The sequence below is a fragment of the Eschrichtius robustus genome, chromosome 16, assembly GCF_028021215.1.
Source record: "Eschrichtius robustus isolate mEscRob2 chromosome 16, mEscRob2.pri, whole genome shotgun sequence".
Taxonomy (NCBI): domain Eukaryota; kingdom Metazoa; phylum Chordata; class Mammalia; order Artiodactyla; family Eschrichtiidae; genus Eschrichtius; species Eschrichtius robustus.
In genome coordinates, this window is record NC_090839.1 from 31,068,866 (window position 1) to 31,088,352 (window position 19,487).

The 19,487-nt window shown below is 40.8% G+C and overlaps 1 protein-coding gene across 3 annotated transcripts in view; it reads left to right on the forward strand.

The window, feature by feature from the left end:
- ATRN (attractin) overlaps positions 1–19,487 on the forward strand; it is a 170,167-nt gene that overhangs the window by 84,327 nt on the left and 66,353 nt on the right. For all 3 annotated transcript variants that reach the window (XM_068524863.1, XM_068524861.1, XM_068524862.1), the window contains exons 19-21: positions 7,700–7,837; positions 11,290–11,383; positions 13,547–13,599. In XM_068524863.1, the coding sequence (XP_068380964.1) occupies positions 7,700–7,837; positions 11,290–11,383; positions 13,547–13,599 (285 nt within the window). The remainder of the gene's footprint in view (positions 1–7,699; positions 7,838–11,289; positions 11,384–13,546; positions 13,600–19,487) is intronic.

Below are 19,487 nucleotides of genomic sequence, written 5' to 3' on the forward strand. Positions count from 1 at the left end.
CTATACACTATGCATATGATATATTGTTCTACAGTTTGCTTTTTACTTAAAAATACATTGTGACAATTGTTAGGGGAAAAATTAAAAATAAAATCTACTGCCAACCCAGAAATTCCTCTCCACAGATGTAGAAAAGAAAGAAACAGTTTTATTATTGAATAAGCATTAAATCAGGTTGTGGCCCACATCGCAGCAATCCACTAATGAGATTGCAAAATCGGAGAGAAATTCTACCCTTTTAAATATCCCAGCGTATATAATCCATTATATACATATTCTCGAAATGAAGATAACTTGTCTTCATGTGAGGATTTGACAGCACTGTTTGCTCTACATTCTTTCACAGTTCATTCTGAATTTACCTGGTAATTGGGGAGGCCACCTAGGTTAGTTAATTGCCTTTACCCAAAGGAGAAAACAAACTTGTATCTCTAAGGCAAGCAGGTGGTTACAGTTTGGACCCATTCCCACAGCAAGGGGAGGGGGGCTGGCTCCCTTGATGTGTACATTTCAAAGAGATGGCTCTTAAGCACTTAAGAAGGACATCTCTGCTTTGTAGTGCTGACTTGAAGTTTATTTAAGTTTAAAAAATTTACATACATATACATATCAAAGGAACAGGAAGGTGTTTTTTTTTTTTAACATCTTTATTGGAGTATAATTGCTTTACAATGGTGTGTTAGTTTCTGCTTTATAACAAAGTGAATCACTTATACATATAGATATGTTCCCATATCTCTTCCCTCTTGCATCTCCCTCCCTCCCACCCTCCCTATCCCACCCCTCTAGGTGGTCACAAAGCACCGAGCTGATCTCCCTGTGCTATGCGGTTGCTGCCCACTAGCTAGCTATTTTACGTTTGGTAGTGTATATATGTCCATGCCACTCTCTCACTTTGTCACAGCTTGCCCTTTCCCCTCCCCATATCCTCAAGTCCATTCTCTGGTAGGTCTGTGTCTTTACTCCCGTCTTGCCACTAGGTTCTTCATGACCTTTTTTTTTTTTCAGGAAGGGTTTTTAAATACAGGTTTTCATACTGAAATGATCTAAGAAAAGGGAGAAGGAAAACTATCTCTTTCCCTTTGACAGGAAGAAAAAAGGAAAAATTCAGCCTGCCTGCCTGCCTCCCTCTCGCCCTCCTCCCCTCCCTTTGCCCTCTTCTCCCCTCTCCACTCCTTCCCTCTGTCCTTTCCCTTCTCCTTCTCCTTCCCCTTCCTTCCTATCCTTTCCAGTGGTTGATGCCAGAAGGAACAGACCTTGAGTTTGACCTAAAGCTTGATCCTAGACCTGCTATGGTAGCTGTCCTGAGAAACCAACCCTGAAAAACTGGCCTTTGATTCAAACTTTCAGTAAATCTCAGGAATGTACTGATGGGCCTCCAGAGCAGTTGGGAGATGCTAGGCAGGTGCAAAGACTCCCAAGAGATTAGTGGATAAGAATTTCGCCAAGAGCCTGCCAGACATTGCCCCTGACCACTGGGTTCTTTGTGAGGACTTCTATAAGGGAAGGACCACTGTAAACAAAGATAAAGGGCCACAGGCAGACTGGAAGAAAATATCTGCAGGGTATATAACAAATGATTATCATCCAGAGTATGTAAACCTCTACCCTCCAGAAAAAAAAAAAAAAAAAAAGCTGAATGTCAACCCAACAGAAAAAGTGGACAAAGTGAAACCGCTAGGTGTCTTTTCCCCGGGGGTTGGGGGGTGGGCGCCATGGCGCTCCAGGGAGCTCCAGTCCTTTATGTCTCAGCACAGAAAGAATTCATCTAGGTGCTAAGTGATAGATAAGAAGGGATTTATTAGAATAGAACACTTGTGAGGCTTACAAGTGAGCAGGCTAGACGGTGCCGCACTCCGAGAACTTAGTGGGCTACAGCTTTATGATCAAAGGAAAAATGGGGTGGGGGAAAAGACCACCTTCTTCCTCATTCTTGAGTAGGCATCAGGCTTCCATCATAAGCTCCTCCTCCAGGTTGGGCAGGGGAGTTTTCTTGTCCCTGCATGGTCAAGCCAGGACTGTCACGACATTATGGAAAAATTATTTTAGGTTTCAGTACAATAAGGGTCTTTCACTTTCAATGTCACCCTTCCATAAATTATTGTTTTTTATGCGTGCAGAGAGCATGTCCTAGGGGTCATTAACTTACTGAGCTCACTGGGCAGGATGTGGGTCTCATGCCACCATTGTTTTATTGTTTTGGGGCATGTCTCATGCTTCTGTTGCATGGTTTTGTTGCTAAGCAGGCCTGCTTAGTTTTGTGGTTAAGCAAACCTGCTTTCTTGAGTGATCATTAACTTACAGGGGTCTCCCATATTTTTTTCTACTTACAATCCCCTAGTGGGATTAACTGTTTAATCACCTACTTTGTCCCTTTATTCTCTTCCTATCAAAAGGATATAAAGTCATTCTCAGAAAAGGAAGTAGAGCAGGAAAATTCAAAATAAAATGAGAAACCAGCTTTTTATCTACAGAACTGGATTAAATTCTCTTTGTTCCTTTTTTCCTAAGATTTTGGAGGATCTACAGTTGCATTTCTAATCTACTAGTGGTTTAATTAATGAAATAGTTAAATCTGTGCTTTTCCACTAATATCAAGAATATATCAGGTAAAATGAAAATACACAGGATATAGGAAAATATTTACAAATTATATGTCTGATAAGAAGCTAATGTCCAGAATACATAAAGAACTCTTTAAACTCAAATAAGCACATGAAAAGATACTCAACATCATTCAGGAAACTGGAATTCTCATTAATTGTTGGTAGGAATGTAAAATGCTGTAGCCACTTTGGAAAACAATTTGGCAGTTCCTCAAAAAGTTAAACATAGATCCATCATATAGCCCAGTATATACCCAAGAGAATTGAAAATATATGTCCACACAAGAACTTGTACTGAGGGGCTTCCCTGGTGGTGCAGTGGTTGAGAATCCGCCTGCCAATGCAGGAAACACGGGTTCGAGCCCTGGTCCGGGAAGATCCCACATGCCACAGAGCAGCTAAGCCGGTGCGCCACAACTGCTGAGTCTGCGCTTTAGAGCCCACAAGCCACAACTACTGAAGCCCGTGCTCTGCAACAAGAGAAGCCACTGCAGTGAGAAGCCTGCTCACCGCAAGAAAGAGTAGCCCCCACTCGCCACAACTAGAGAAGAGTCCGCGTGCAGCAACAAAGACCCAACGCAGCCAAAAATAAAAATAAATAAATAGATAAATTTATTAAAAAAAAAAAAACTTGTACTGAGTGCTCATAGAAGTATTATTCATAATAGACAAAAGTGGCAACAACCCAGATGTCTGTCAGCCAGCGAGTGGATAAACAAAATGTGGTACATTCATACAATGGAATACTATTTGACAATAAAAAGGAATATAAAGTACTGATATATTCTACAACATGAATGAACCTCGAAAATATGCTGTGCAAAAGCAGTCAGATACAAAGGCTATATATTATATGATATCACTTATATGGAATGTCCAAAAAAGGGCAAATATATAGAGACAAAAAGTAGATTATTGGTTGCTTAGGGCCGGGGGCAGAAATGGGGAATAATGGGCACAAAGTTTTCCAAAGTAGCTGTACCATTTTTCATTCTCACTAGCAGTGTAGAAAGGTTCAGATTTCTCCACATCCTTATCAATACTTGTGTCTGTCTGTTTGATTGTAGCTGTTCTAGTATATGAGAAATGGTATCTCACTGTGGTTTTGACTTGCATTTCCCTAATGACTAATGAAGTTGAGCATCCTATTGGCCATTTGTATGTGTTTGGAGAACTGTCTATTCAAATTCTTTGCCCAGTTTTAAATTGCATTATCTTTTTACTGTTGACGTGTAAGAGTTCTTTATGAATCTAGATACAAGTCCCTTATTGGTTATACAGTTTGCAAATATTTTCTCCCATTCCATGGGTTTCTTTTCACTTTCTTATGGTATCTTTTGAAATACAAAAGATTTCGTTTTTCCCATGTGCTTTTGGTATTGTATCTAAGAAGTCAGTGCCTAACTAACCCAAAAATCGCAATTAACTCCTGTGTTTTCTCTTTAAGGTTACATAGATTTATCTCTTTGTATTTAGGTCCGTAATTCATTTTGAGTTAATTTTTGTATATGGTGTGAGGTAGGGGTCCAAACTTATCTTTTTGCATGTAGTTAACCAGTTGTCCCTGCACCATTTGTTGAAAAGACTATTTTTTTACTATTGAATTTTGGGAGCACATTTGTTGAAAATCAGTTGAATGTAAGAACTTACTTCTGGACTCTCATTTCTATTGCATTGACCTATATGTCTGTCCTTATGCTGGTATCACACTCTTGATTTCTGTAGCTTTGTAGTAAGTTTTGAAATTGGGAAGTCTGAGTCCTCCAACTTTGTTCTTATTTTTCTAGATTGTCATGGCTGTTCTGCGTTCTTTGAATTTCCATATGAATTTTAGGATGAACTTGTCAGTTTCAGTAACATCAACAGAAAGCCAGCTGACATTTGATAGAGATTGCATTGAATCTATAGACCAACTGGGGGTATATTACCATCTTAACAATATTAAGCCTTTTAGTTTATGAACCTGGAATGTCTTTCTATTTCTTTAGTTTTTTATTTTCTTTCAGCAATGTTTTATAAAGTTTTCAATGTATATATCTTATGCTTATTTTGTTAAATTTACTATACAAAGTATTTTATTCTTCTTCATGGTATTGTGAATGGAATTATCTTAATTTCGTTTTCTGATTGTTCATTGTTAATATGTAGAAATACAGTTGATTTTGTATGTTAATCTTGTATCGTGCAACCTTGCTAAACTCGTTATTTCTACTAGTTTTTTAGTGGATTAGGGTTTTCTATATACAGGGTTGTGTTGTTTACTAAGAAAGACAGTTCTACTGTTTTTTTTAAAAAAAAATTTTGGGCTAATTGGCCTGGCTAGAAATTCCAGTACAATGTTGAATAAAAGTGGTGAGAGTGGACATCACTTTCTTGTTCCTGATCTTAGAGGGAAAGAATTCAGTCTTTTTCCATTATGTATGATGTTGGCCTTAGTTTTTTCATACTTGTCCTTTATCAGGTTGAGAAATTTTCCTTCTATTCCTAGACTTTTGAGGGCTTTTGTCATGATTGGGTGCTGGATTTTGTCAAATGCTTTTTCTGTATCACAATGATGATGTGGTTTTGTTCTTTAGTTTATTAATATTATGTTATACTAATTGATTTAAGGATATTAAACCAGTCATTCATTCCTGGGATAAAGCCCATTTGCTCATGATGCATAATCCTTTTTACAGTGTTGCTGGATTTAGTTTGCTAGTTGAGTATTTTGTGTCTGTTTTCATGAGAGATATAGGTCTGTTCTATAGTTTTCTTTCTTGTGATGACTGTCTGACTTTGGTACCAGGGTAGTACTGGCTTCATAGAGTGAGTAGGGAAGTATTCCCTCCTCTTGTATTTACTGAAAGAGTTTGCAAAAGTATTAGTATTAATTCTTCTTTAAGTACTGGTAGAATTCACCAGTGAAGCCATCTGGGCTTGGATTTTTCTTTGTGGGAAGAGTTTTGATTATTCATTCAGTCTCTTAGTATAGGTAAGTAAAGTATAATACAGGCAGCTTTTCTATTTCTGCTTGAGTCAGTTTGGGTAACCTGTATTTTATAGGAATTTTTCTGTTTCATCTAAGTGATCGAATTTGTTGGCATACAGCTGTTCCTGTTATTTTCTGGCAAGTAGCTTTTTGGCTATATGTGTTCTCCTGTTTAATCTATTGAAGGGTTTTTGTTTTGTGTCTGATTTTGTTTTATCCTTTTCATTTTGCAAGGTCTCTAAATATTGTGAGGGTTTCTTCCAGAGCTTGCTTTCTTATTTTATGAATGCAATGATCTCTGAAGCCTCCTTGAATTTGCTAAAATTAGTATTTTTCGTTCTCTTAAGTTTCTTGCATTAATCCTTCCTTCAGAGTTAGTCATTCCGTGTGTTTATCTAGGTGGTGCTTTTAGGTTGATGATTTTCTCATACTAGTGATTCCTCAAGGTTGATTTGTATTTATAACTGAATGTCTAAGCTTATGAGTACTGGGTGAACTGAGGTGTCATGAAGGTGTGATGTGATGTCCTAAGGGAGAGGCTGGCTAGCTAGTACCAGGGCTCTCCAGCTCTGGTCTGCTCTGGCTGTTGTTGAATGGTCTGCATTCCTTCCACAGTGGAGGAAGGAAGGAGCGACGGACCAGGTGTGTGGATGCATTTGACATGTTCATGGTTGTGCCACGTGCCTCCCCACTTGGGGCGTTCTGGCTAGAAATTCAGTGCTTCAGAAGTATCTCTCAGTACTTCTCATAGCACCTTTTCCTCTTATCCCAAACCCTTGTTTTTACATTTCTTCTATAATTTCAGTGAGATCTTGAAGAGGAAGAGAGAGAGAAGCATTTGTTCAGTCTTTTTATCTTGAACCAGAATACAGATATTTTGGTAAATGATTTTAGGTATTACATTTTTCTGGTGTTGTGCTTTGCCCTTTTGCTATGTGCACAGTTGCTCATCTTCACAGGAAAAACATGTATAGTCCACAGATCTTAAGCAATTTTGGTGGAATATTTGATGTAGTCATTTTTAAGTTCTTCAGTTGCAGTCTATGTAAAACAACTCAAATACCTACAGGGATGGGGTAGAAAGCAGGTGGGTAAGCAGAACAGGTGCAAGGCCATGGAAAGTTGTCAAGGTGGAGACTGTATGACATTGATCAACCAGGACAGATCTGTAAAAGAGCAGATCTTAAATGTTTCACCACAAAAAAGAAATGGTAATTATGTGACATGATGCAGGTGTTAGGTATAGCTATGGTGGTCATCTTTTTGCAGTAAGTGTATCAAATCAACACACTGTATACTTTAAATGTGCACTTTAGATTTACACGATGTTATATGTCAGTTATATCTCAATAGAGCTAAGGAGAAAAAAAGACAGGTCTGCTTACAGGTTGTGCACTACATGAGTGACCCCACCTGAAGTATGCAGTGCACAACTGTCCTGAGCAGCCCTGAGAGGTCTAGGCCTCATATGCCTTTCTAGTTGTAAACTCCTGTACGCATCAGGAATCAGTAATTCCACTTATAGAAATGTTTACATATAAACATGGTTATTTTTCTAAAAATGAAAAATTGAAAGCAAACTAAATATCAAAATGTAATGGTTAAGTGACTGTTTGGCTTCATAGAAATCATTCTGCCATTTAAAGTTTTGTTTATGATAGATAAAATAATGTGGTAAAATAATTGTGATCTACATTCTAAAAAATCAAAATTGAATATTAATATGACCACAACTGTGTAAAACTGTATAGAAAAAAATACTGGAAAGAAAGATCCAAATGTGGACAGTGATCTCTGGGTGGTGAAATTGTATATGATTTTTTTTTTCCCTTTCCTTGTATTTTTCAAATTTACTATCATGAGCATATATTATTTTTACAATGAATAACAACAAAAACTTTTTTTTTAATGGCTCTGGACTTTCACCTTGCTGTGGTATATTTCTGATTTTCCTGAGCTAGCTCTTTTTTGATGTTTTGATCTTATTTCTCAAACTAGTTTTTAGTAGTTTTGATGATTATTTAGAAGCAATAAGGAACTTAGATCGTTGCAAATAAATCTTGTGGAACGTACTCCACCCAGCTGTACCATAGGAAAAGCCCCTTAAAATTCTTTCTTTCAGCTTGCCAGTGCAATGGCCACAGCAAATGCATTAATCAGAGTATCTGTGAGAAGTGTGAGAACCTGACCACGGGCAAGCATTGTGAGACCTGCATATCTGGCTTCTATGGTGATCCGACCAATGGGGGAAAATGTCAACGTAAGTCAAATTTTTCAGGGTTACTGATTGCAAACCAGGTGGCACATAATGCGTCTGTTTGACTTGTATATCTTGGAGGAAAAAAGCCACTTGGTTTCAGATATTGCATTTCTTAAGTTATACTTGTCAGGAGCTCAGCTGAGCTGGAGGAGAGAGAGCAGAGCTGCCTAGTGTCAGAGTAGCCATTAAAGCAACTAGTCAAAAATGAAGGACTTCCCTGGTGGTCCAGTGGTTAAGACTGCACGCTCAATGCAAGGGGCCCGGGTTCGATCCTTGGTTAGGGAACTAGATCCCACATGCCGCAACTATGAGCCTGCATGCCACAACTAAAGATCCCCTGTGCGGCAACAAGGATCCTGCATGCCACAACTAAGACCCGGCGCAGCCAAATAAATAAATATTAAAAAGAAAAAAATGAAGGAGTTAAGCCTTTAATCACTTACTGTGATGGTATAAGCAAGAGGCTTAAACTGGAGAAAGCACTGACTCCCCTTGTTCCACTTTCCCTCCTGGAATGGTGCGCTGGTTGAGCGTCAAGTGGATCAGCATAGGCTTGGGGGTCAACTCGTTGTTGAGGGAGCCCTGAACAAAAAGGCCCAGCAAAAAGCCTTTTATGGACCCTGGGGTCGGGAGGGAGGGTGAAGGGGAAGGACTAAGAGTGGAAAAGTACCTGAGACTGAGAGTGGGTAAAGCCTCTTTGAGGTTCCCCTCCTCCTCCATATGGAAGCTCAGCAGAGGTGACTGAAGAAGACCTCTGCCCAAGGCCTCAGATAAAGAGACCTAGGAATGAAGGTGCCTGAGCTAGGAATGCAAATATGTGAAAGAGAGTGGCCGGCCAGGTGACCTGAGACCTTGACTCAACCCCCCTCAGAGACTTCCACCCAGGCTGGTGTGGGGAGGGCAGCTTTCCTGGTACGGCCCACCAGGGAAAGCCTTTGTCATTGTCTATGGTTCGGCCTCAAAAATCACATGTAGGTTTTTAACCAGGAGCTGGACTCCTCAGTACTTCTACTATTTTTAAAGATTTAAGTAGTCCCATGTTTCCCCATACATGTCAAATAGATTCCTGTAAGCAATAGGGTACTTTATTGTTAGTACACAAATTATATTTTTTAAAATGACAAGTGATACCAATAAACTACTTTTTGGTTTGTTCTAGTTTATAGTGGAAAGACCCGTCAGGTCTTAGTAGGAAAATAAATAAGAAAGGAAAATCTCTACCTACTTGCCATATCCCACCTCCAAACTCCTTAGCATGGCTCTTGAGAATCTGACCCCAGAGCATCCAGAAGAGAGTTAGTGTCCTAGTGGAACCTCCCTGGGGTTTAGTTGCTTCATCTGTAAAATGGGGATAGTAGAGTGGTTGTTGAAATGAAAGCAGTCAGCAGGACATAACAGGTAGATGCGAGCAATTATTATTACTCTTCTGATGTCCTTTCTCACCACTCTTAAGTAAAATTTCTTGCTCCGATTAAAAGGTATTAAGTAAAACTATTTTTTCACTCTTTGTGAATAGATTTCATCCATTAGACAGAAATCAGAGTACTTGACATTATTGAGTGGTGAGTATATATAAGGCATTGTGCTGGTAGCTACCTGAGACAGTGCTGCTTTTATTATCCTCAGGATCAAGTAGTCTGCCCAAGGTCTCAGTGTGAGATTTGGCCATGCTGAGAACCATATCCAGGATGTGTGACTTTAGCTGTTGGGCCTGGTTGTGCCACTGTGAGGGTGCCATCATCCCCATATCTTCAGCTCTCATCTTAGAAAAATTACATTCTCCTCTGTGGCATCTGTGAGGCCTGAGTACAGTTGTTCAGAACTCAGAGCTACCTTTATTTTTTAGAGTCACAATCCATAATAGAAAGCATGATTTAAAAATACTGTGAGTGGGCTTCCCTGGTGGCACAGTGGTTGAGAATCTGCCTGCCAATGCAGGGGACACGGGTTCGAGCCCTGGTCTGGGAAGATCCCACATGCTGCGGAGCTACTAGGCCCGTGAGCCACAACTACTGAGCCTGTGCGTCTGGAGCCTGTGCTCCGCAACAAGAGAGGCCACGATAGTGAGAGGCCCGCGCACCGCGATGAAGAGGGGCCCCTGCTTGCCGCAGCTAGAGAAAGCCCTCACACAGAAATGAAGACCCAACACAGCCAAAAATAAATAAATAAATAAATAAATAAATTTTAAAAAAGAAAAGAAAAACACTGCCTGTGCTTCACCTTCAAAGATGAGCAGGTGGTGATGGGCCCAAAAGAAAAAAAAAAAAATACTGTGAGTGACACCAAGTCTTTAATGTTTTCTTCTTAGAATTGTATAGTCCTTAAGCTATGGATAACAGCGATGAGTTTTTGAATGCTTACTGTGTTTTATTCATGTATTATCTCATTTAATCCTCCCCAAAACCCTACGGGATAGGCACTGTTATTATCCCTGTCACATGGATGAGGAGGCTGACTTAGAAAGGGAGCTAAGTGGAGGGACCTGAATTCAAACCCAGGCAAACTGAACTTTAGGCCTTTGCTTTTGTTAGCACACTGCACCTCTCTCCATCCTCAGTAGAGCCCCGAGTTGAACCCTAGTGTTTCTCACTCCAGCATAAATTTTCTTCGCCACTGCACTATTCTATTCATAGGTTTCTTTGGATTTTTTTTCTCCACCGGATTTCCTTTAAAAGTACACCTATCTCCAGCCTAATACTTTTAATTTATTCACAGAAAAACAGTTTGTAGAGTGAAAAGGTATTGAGCAAAAGGATTCATTTATTTCACCTGGAGTATAAAGTTTGTCATAGCTCACACTTATGTGTTGGATGAAAGAAGGTGGAGATGTGTTAGTGGCTAGAGGAGGGAGATGACAAGTCATTTGCTGTTAAGGAAGAAGAAGGCAGGCAAGGGTGTGAATCCTAGAGGGCCGCTGAAACACTGACCTGCCATTGGAATCCTGCCTCAGAAGCGTGGCCATTGTGGAGACGTCTCCTCAGCTAAGGCAGAGCTTAGCCAGACCAACCCTCCCCCCAGAGGGCAGTCATCGCTTAGAGGTCTCTATGAGGACAGGGACTGTGTCTGTGTGCCACACTGGAGATGCTTCAGAAATGTTTATTGAGTGAATGAGAGAATGGTGATAGTGAAAAACGGAGTCTATTGCAAAGATCTTTGCAAAGTCTATTGCAAAGTCTGTTGCAGAGGGATGACCTCAGATTGGCAGCAGACACTGACATTTCTCTTTCCTCCTGGCCTGTGACTTTGGCTTCTTTAATGTTGCCTTGACATTATTTGAGATAAATCACTAGCTAAAAAACAAGAATTGTATCCCTTAAATGAATGCATTTATTTTACCTGGCTTTCCTGTTGAATCCAGTTGAGATAATATTATTTGTTTTAGGAAAAGTCTCTAATAGTGGTAATCTTTTAAGCCAGTTGTGACCACCCACTTTCCTTTTCCTTCTCCCCAGCATGCAAGTGCAATGGGCACGCGTCGCTGTGCAATACCAACACGGGCAAGTGCTTCTGCACCACCAAGGGTGTCAAGGGGGACGAGTGCCAGCTGTGAGTACCACACTCCTGGGACTCCTGCCACAGGCCATACCTCATCAGGGAGGGCCAAGGGGCTGTGAAACTGCCTGAACCCCAAGAGCCACCCTTTTCTCTGGGCCTTGTTGCCGTGGGCTCTGAGGGATCCCAAGTTGATTGACTTGAAGTTTTGCCCTTTCTCCTTCAGATAGGTGTAATTTAGTCACCCTCCATACTGGGAAGGTTGTCAGTTTAGCAGTAATTCCTTAATGGCTCTTTAAATCACAATTTTATGTTTGAGTGACACTGACAGTTCCTTGCTTGCTGATTTGGATTAGTCTTTTAACTTCACTAACAACTTGATTTTTGTCATATCAGGAGATTTTCCTAAAAGATAGAGTTAGAAGAGCTGGTATTCCAGGACAGTATTTTATTTGGCATTTTGGTTGTCTAATAGAGAGGTAATCTTGCCTTTAACACACCCTCCCTGTTCTAGCATTTTCCTTGGTGAAGTATGTCAAACATTTTCCGGGGAAGAGTTTGGGGTTCCCATCCATGAGGATGCAAACAGCATCAGACAGATGTGGGGATTCAGCCCTGGCTGTGCCTCCACTGAGTAGGGTGCTGTTGAGGCAAATCACTTAACTGTGTTAAGCCTCATTTTCCCCATCTATCAATAGTGAGGCTAGTGGTAATTGTTTTTAGTGTCCTGGTGAGTTGAAACAAGAGAGATTGTTCCCCAGGGTCTCTCTGCCTCACCAGAAAACCTCATAAAATAAGCTCTCAATTTAATTTTTAAATCTAGGCTCCTGTAAATAGAAAAATGTAATAGAGCAAAATTAATAACCCCTGCCTTCAGTTAATGGTATACAACAAAGAAATGAAGTGTAGATCTAGTGAAAGACTTTCTCTTTAGGAAATTTTAAATATAAACAAGTGCTGATAATCACTCTACATAAAAAGACACAACATCCTTGTATTATTTATCTGGCAAAAGTGCTTCACCCAAGCTTTCCCCTCCTTTCCTCACAGTTCATAGCTATTGTGCCTGCCTGAATCACTTTGTAAAGTGGGAGCCTGGGTTTTACTGATGTTCATAGATGATATTTATGAGGAAATTAATAATTCTTTTTTACTAGAACTTATTTTTTTCTCCAGACTGATGAACCATGTCCAAGGGTTGTTTTTTGTGTTTTGTTTTTTAAGTGATTCTTGGTTTTTAGCCTTCTCTCACTTGTATTTAAAGAACAGGTTCAATTTATCCAGGAAAAGTGAAAAATGAATATATGAAAAATGTTTTTATTTTTTTTCAATAACAGCTCTGATTTTATTGCAGTAATAAAAACAGACAGCTAGATGGCCCTAGGAGAAAAACACATGTAAGATAGCCGTTCTTCCACTTAGCCACCATTTACATCTTGTGGTATAATCTTATCTAAACAGTTTGCCTTTGCCACAGTCTCATCTACACCCACACATTCCAAAATGGATAAAAACTTACTACTTTATTAGCAACTAACCACAGGTAAATCCATTTGAAAACTGTTTTAACTGCACTTTTAGAAGACTATTTAGTCCATACAAAAGTGAACATGTGTTTTTCATGATAATAAATAGGATCTAAATTTTATTTTATTTGAATTTATCTCATGTGCTTTGGCAAGTGTTTATCAGTTGGTGGTGGTGTGAACTGCTGGGCAGTCAGCATTGAAAATGAATGCAAAGTCTTGATAGTCCATCTGATTTGAGTAACAGTGAAGAATGTAATTATACTGACTCAAAAACTGGTAGTTTGGGCTTCCCTGGTGGTGCAGTGGTTGAGAATCTGCCTGCCAATGCAGGGGACACGGGTTCGAGCCCTGGTCTGGGAAGATCCCACATGCCACGGAGTAACTGGGCCCGTGAACCACAACTACTGAGCCTGCGCGTCTGGAGCCTATGCTCCGCAACAAGAGAGGCCGCGATAGTGAGAGGCCCGCGCACCGCGATGAAGAGTGGCCCCTGCTCGCTGCAACTAGAGAAAGCCTTCGCACAGAAACGAAGACCCAACACAGCCAAAAATAAATAAATAAATAAATAAATTTTAAAAACAAAAAAAACTGGTAGTTTATATAAAAAGATCTACTTGATTTTAAAGTGAATGTAGATTCTAAGTAACAACAGAAAATAATCTTCATTTTTTTCATTTTTTTCCCCCAGATGTGAAGTAGAAAATCGATACCAAGGAAACCCTCTCAAAGGAACATGTTATTGTAAGTGTTTTTGCAGTTCTCATTTGTCTAGAAGCAAAGTAGTTCAGTAAAACATTATTTTCTTTAACATGGTTTGAGAATGATAAGTGCTATAGGAATATAGTAACCACCCATAGAAGTGTCGCCTAATTTGATGTGTTACATTCTATTAAATTTAATACATATGTAAATACTATTTTAAGCTGCTTTAATTCTGGTTGTGGTTTATATCAGTATGTCCATAGCAAATATCAGGGAAGAGTACAGAGATACACGTCTCTGGCTTTCCTGATTTACGTTCTCTTGAAACCTTATTTCATTTGCCATTATCTGGTTGGGGTCATTGTAGGTCATATTTTAGGATCGATCAAAAACAGAATTCTTAAAATATAGTTGAAGTTATCCTCTCTGAAACTGATTTGTGTTAACCACCTCTCTAGGAACTAATATGTAAAATAAAATATCTAGTGAATGGTAAATCTGGCAAGGTGACCAGGTCCTTATGGGTAAATGCATTTTCTTCTTGTAGGAGAATCCACATACTAGGTCAGATTATGGAACCAGAGGAAAATGAGCTAATGTTTTCACATTCTGCTATAATTATATACTGGCTTTTCTGGGTTAAATAATGTCCCCTCAAAATTCATGTCCAGCTAGAACCTATAAATGTGTTTTTCTAGAAAAAAACAAGAGAAAAACTTCATGACCTTGTATATGGGAAAAGGTCCTTAGATGTGATTCGAAAAGCACAATTCATAAAAGAAAAACTCGTTTATTAGGACTTATCAAAATTTAAAACTTGTGTTTTTAAAAAATACTGTTTAAAAAGTAAAAAGGGACTTCCCTGGTGGCGCAGTGGTTAAGAATCCGCCTGTCAATTCATGGGACACGGGTTCAATCCCTGGTCCAGGAAGATCCCACATGCCACAGAGCAACTAAGCCCGTGCGCCACAACTACTGGGCCTGTGCTCTAGACCCCGCGAGCCACAACTGCTGAGCCTGCATGCCACGACTACTGAAGCACATGCGCCTAGAGCCCATGCTCCACAACAAGAGAAGCCACCACAATGAGAAGCCCACACACTGCAATGAAGAGGAGGCCCCACTCACCACAACTAGAGAAAGCTCACGCGCAGCAATGAAGACCCAACGCAGCCAAAAATAAATAAATTAATTAATTTTTAAAAAAGTAAAAAGCAAGCTACAGACTAAGGAAAATGTTTACAAAGCGTATCTTTGATTAAGAGTTTATATTCAGAATATATAAAGAACTCTTACAACTGGATAAGGGGACAATTTCAGTTAAAAACAAAGATTTGAATAGACATTTCACCAAAGAAGATAGACGAATTGCCAATAAGCACATGAAGAAATGTGTAACATTGTTAGACATTTGGGATATGTGTATTAAAACCACAATGAGGGGGGAGAAGAGAGAGATGGCAGAAGAGTAAGACGCGGAGATCACCTTCCTTCCCACAGATACAGTAGAAATACATGTACACGTGGAACTGCTCCTACAGAACACCCACTGAACGCTGGCAGCAAACGTCCGACCTCCAAAAAGGCAAGAAACTCCCCCCGTACTTGGGTAGGGCAAAAGAAAAAAGAAATAACAGAGACAAAAGAATAGGGACGGCACCTGCACCAGTGGGAGGGAGCTGTGAAGGAGGAAAGATTTCCACGCACTAGGAAGCCCCTTCGCGGGCAGAGACTGCGGGTGGCAGAGGGGGGAAGCTTCGGAGCCACGGAGGAGAGCGCAGCCACAGGGGTGCGGAGGGCAAAGCAGAGAGATTCCTGCACAGAGGCTCGGCGCCGAGCAGCACTCACCAGCCCCAGAGAGGCTTGTCTGCTCCCCCGCCGGGGCGGGCGGGGCTGGGAGCTGAGGCTCGGGCTTCGGTGGGATCGCAGGGAGAGGACTGGGGTTGTCGGCGTAAACACAGCCTGAAGGGGTTAGTGCACCACAGCTAGTCAGGAGGGAGTCCGGGAAAAAGTCTGCAGCTGCCGAAGAGGCAAGAGACTTTTTCTTGCCTCTTTGTTTCACGGCGCGCAAGGAGAGGGGATTCAGAGCGCCGCCTAAATGAACTCCAGAGACGGGCGCGAGCCGCGGCGATCAGCGCGGACCCCAGAGACGGGCGTGAGACGCTGGGGCTGCTGCTGCCGCCTCCAAAAAGCCTGTGTGTGAGCACAGGTCACTCTCCACACCGCCCCTCCCGGGAGCCTGTGCAGCCCGCCACTGCCAGGGTCCCGTGATCCGGGGACAACTTCCCCGGGAGAACGAACTGCGCGCCTCAGGCTGGTGCAACGTCACGCCGGCCTCTGCCGCCGCAGGCTCGCCCCGCCTCCTCTGTACCCCTCCCTCCTCGCGGCCTGAGTGAGCCAGAGCCCCCGAAGCAGCTGCTCCTTTAACCCCATCCTGTCTGGGCGGGGAATAGACGCCCTCAGGCGACCTACATGCAGAGGCGGGTCCAAATCCAAAGCTGAACCCCGGGAGCTGTGCGAACAGAGAAGAGAAGGGGAAATCTCTCCCAGCAGCCTCAGAAGCAGCGGATTAAAACTCCACAAACAACTTGATGTGCCTGCATCTGTTGAATACCTGAATAGACAACGAATCATCCCAAATTCAGGAGGTGGACTTTCGGAGCAGGATATATTAATTTTTCCCCTTTTCCTTTTTTTGTGAGTGTATATGTATATGCTTCTGGGTGAGATTTTGTCTGTATAGCTCTGCTTTATAATAGCTTTATTTTACTTCACTATATTATAGCCTCTTTCTTTCTTTCTTTCTATTTTTTCTCCCTTTTACTCTGAGCTGTGTGGACGAAAGGCTCTTGGTGCTCCAGCCAGGCATCAGGGCCGTGCCTCTGAGGTGGGAGAGCCAACTTCAGGACACTGGTCCACAAGAGACCTCCCAGCTCCACGTAATACCAAACGGCGAAAATCTCTCAGAGATCTCCATCTCAACATCAAGACCCAGCTTCACTCAATGACCAGCAAGCTACAGTGCTGGACACCCTATGCCAAACAACTAGCAAGACAGGAACACAGCCCCATCCATTAGCAGAGAGGCTGCCTAAAATCATAATAAGGCCACAGACACCCCAAAATACACCACCAGACGTGGACGTGCCCACCAGAAAGACAAGATCCAGCCTCATCCACCAGAACTCAGGCACTAGTTCCCTCCACCAGGAAGCCTACGCAACCCACTGAACCAACCTTAGCCACTGGGGACAGATACCAAAAACAACGGGAACTACGAACCTGCAGCCCGTGAAAAGGAGACCCCAAACACAGTAAGATAAGCAAAATGAGACGACAGAAAAACACACAGCAGATGAAGGAGCAGGGTCAAAACACACCAGACTTAACAAATGAAGAGGAAATAGGTAGTCTACCTGAAAAAGAATTCAGAATAATGATAGTAAGGATGATCCAAAATCTTGGAAATAGAATAGACAAAATGCAAGAAACATTTAACAAGGACGTAGAAGAACTAAAGAGGAACCAAGCAACGATGAAAAACACAATAAATGAAATTAAAAATACTCTAGATGGGATCAATAGCAGAATAACTGAGGCAGAAGAAAGGATAAGTGACCTGGAAGATAAAATGGTGGAAATAACTACTGCAGAGCAGGATAAAGAAAAAAGAATGAAAAGAACTGAGGACAGTCTCAGAGACCTCTGGGACAACATTAAACGCACCAACATTCGAATTATAGGGGTCCCAGAAGAAGAAGAGAAAAAGAAAGGGACTGAGAAAATATTTGAAGAGATTATAGTTGAAAACTTCCCTAATATGGGAAAGGAAATCGTTAATCAAGTCCTGGAAGCACAGAGAGTCCCATACAGGATAAATCCAAGGAGAAACACGCCAAGACACATATTAAACAAACTGTCAAAAATTAAATATAAGGAAAACATATTAAAAGCAGCAAGGGAAAAACAACAAATAACACACAAGGGAATCCCCATAAGGTTAACATCTGATCTTTCAGCAGAAACTCTGCAAGCCAGAAGGGAGTGGCAGGATATACTTAAAGTGATGAAGGAGAAAAACCTACAACCAAGATTACTCTACCCAGCAAGGATCTCATTCAGATGTGATGGAGAAATTAAAACCTTTACAGACAAGCAAAAGCTGAGAGAGTTCAGCACCACCAAACCAGCTTTACAACAAATGCTACAGGAACTTCTCTAGGCAAGAAACACAAGAGAAGGAAAACACCTACAATAACAAACCCAAAACATTTAAGAAAATGGGAATAGGAACATACATATCGATAATTACCTTGAATGTAAATGGACTAAATGCTCCCACCAAAAGACACAGGCTGGCTGAATGGATACAAAAACAAGACCCATATATATGCTGTCTACAAGAGACCCACTTCAGACCTAGAGACACATACAGACTGAAAGTGAGGGGATGGAAAAAGATATTCCATGCAAATGGAAATCAAAAGAAAGCTGGAGTAGCAATTCTCGTATCAGACAAAATAGACTTTAAAATAAAGACTATTACAAGAGACAGAGAAGGACACTATATAACGATCAAGGGATCGATCCAAGAGGAAGGTATAACAATTGTAAATATTTATGCACCTAACATAGGAGCACCTCAATACATAAGGCAAATACTAACAGCCGTAAAAGGGGAAATCGACAGCAACACAATCATAGTAGGGGACTTTAACACCCCACATTCACCAATGGACAGATCATCCAAAATGAAAATAAATAAGGAAACACAAGCTTTAAATGATACATTAAACAAGATGGACTTAATTGATATTTATAGGACATTCCACCCAAAAACAACAGAATACACATTTTTCTCAAGTGCTCATGGAATATTCTCCAGTATAGATCATATCTTGGGTCACAAATCAAGCCTTGGTAAATTTAAGAAAACTGAAATCGTATCAAGTATCTTTTCCGACCACAACGCTATGAGACTAGATATCAATTACAGGAAAAGATCTGTAAAAAATACAAACACATGGAGGCTACACAATACACTACTTAATAACGAAGTGATCACTGAAGAAATCAAAGGGGAAATCAAAAAATACCTAGAAACAAATGACAATGGAGATACAACGACCCAAAACCTATGGGACGCAGCAAAAGCAGTGCTAAGAGGGAAGTTTATAGCAATACAAGCCTACCTCAAGAAACAGGAAACATCTCGAATAAACAACCTAACCTTGCACCTAAAGCAATTAGAGAAAGAAGAACAAAAAAACCCCAAAGCCAGCAGAAGGAAAGAAATTATAAAGATCAGGTCAGAAATAAATGAAAAAGAAATGAAGGAAACAATAGCAAAAATCAATGAAACTAAAAGCTGGTTCTTTGAGAAGATAAACAAAATTGATAAACCATTAGCCAGACTCATCAAGAGAAAAAGGGAGAAGACTCAAATCAATAGAATTAGAAATGAAAAAGGAGAAGTAACCACTGACACTGCAGAAATACAAAAGATCATGAGAGATTACTACAAGCAACTCTATGCCAATAAAATGGACAACCTGGAAGAAATGGACAGATTCTTAGAAATGCACAACCTGCCGAGACTGAACCAGGAAGAAATAGAAAATATGAACAGACCAATCACAAGCACTGAAATTGAAACTGTGATTAAAAACCTTCCAACAAACAAAAGCCCAGGACCAGATGGCTTCACAGGTGAATTCTATCAAACATTTAGAGAAGAGCTAACACCTATCCTTCTCAAACTCTTCCAAAATATTGCAGAGGGAGGAACACTCCCAAACTCATTCTACGAGGCCACCATCACCCTGATACCAAAACCAGACAAAGATGTCACAAAGATAACTACAGGCCAATATCACTGATGAACATAGATGCAAAAATCCTCAACAAAATACTAGCAAACAGAATCC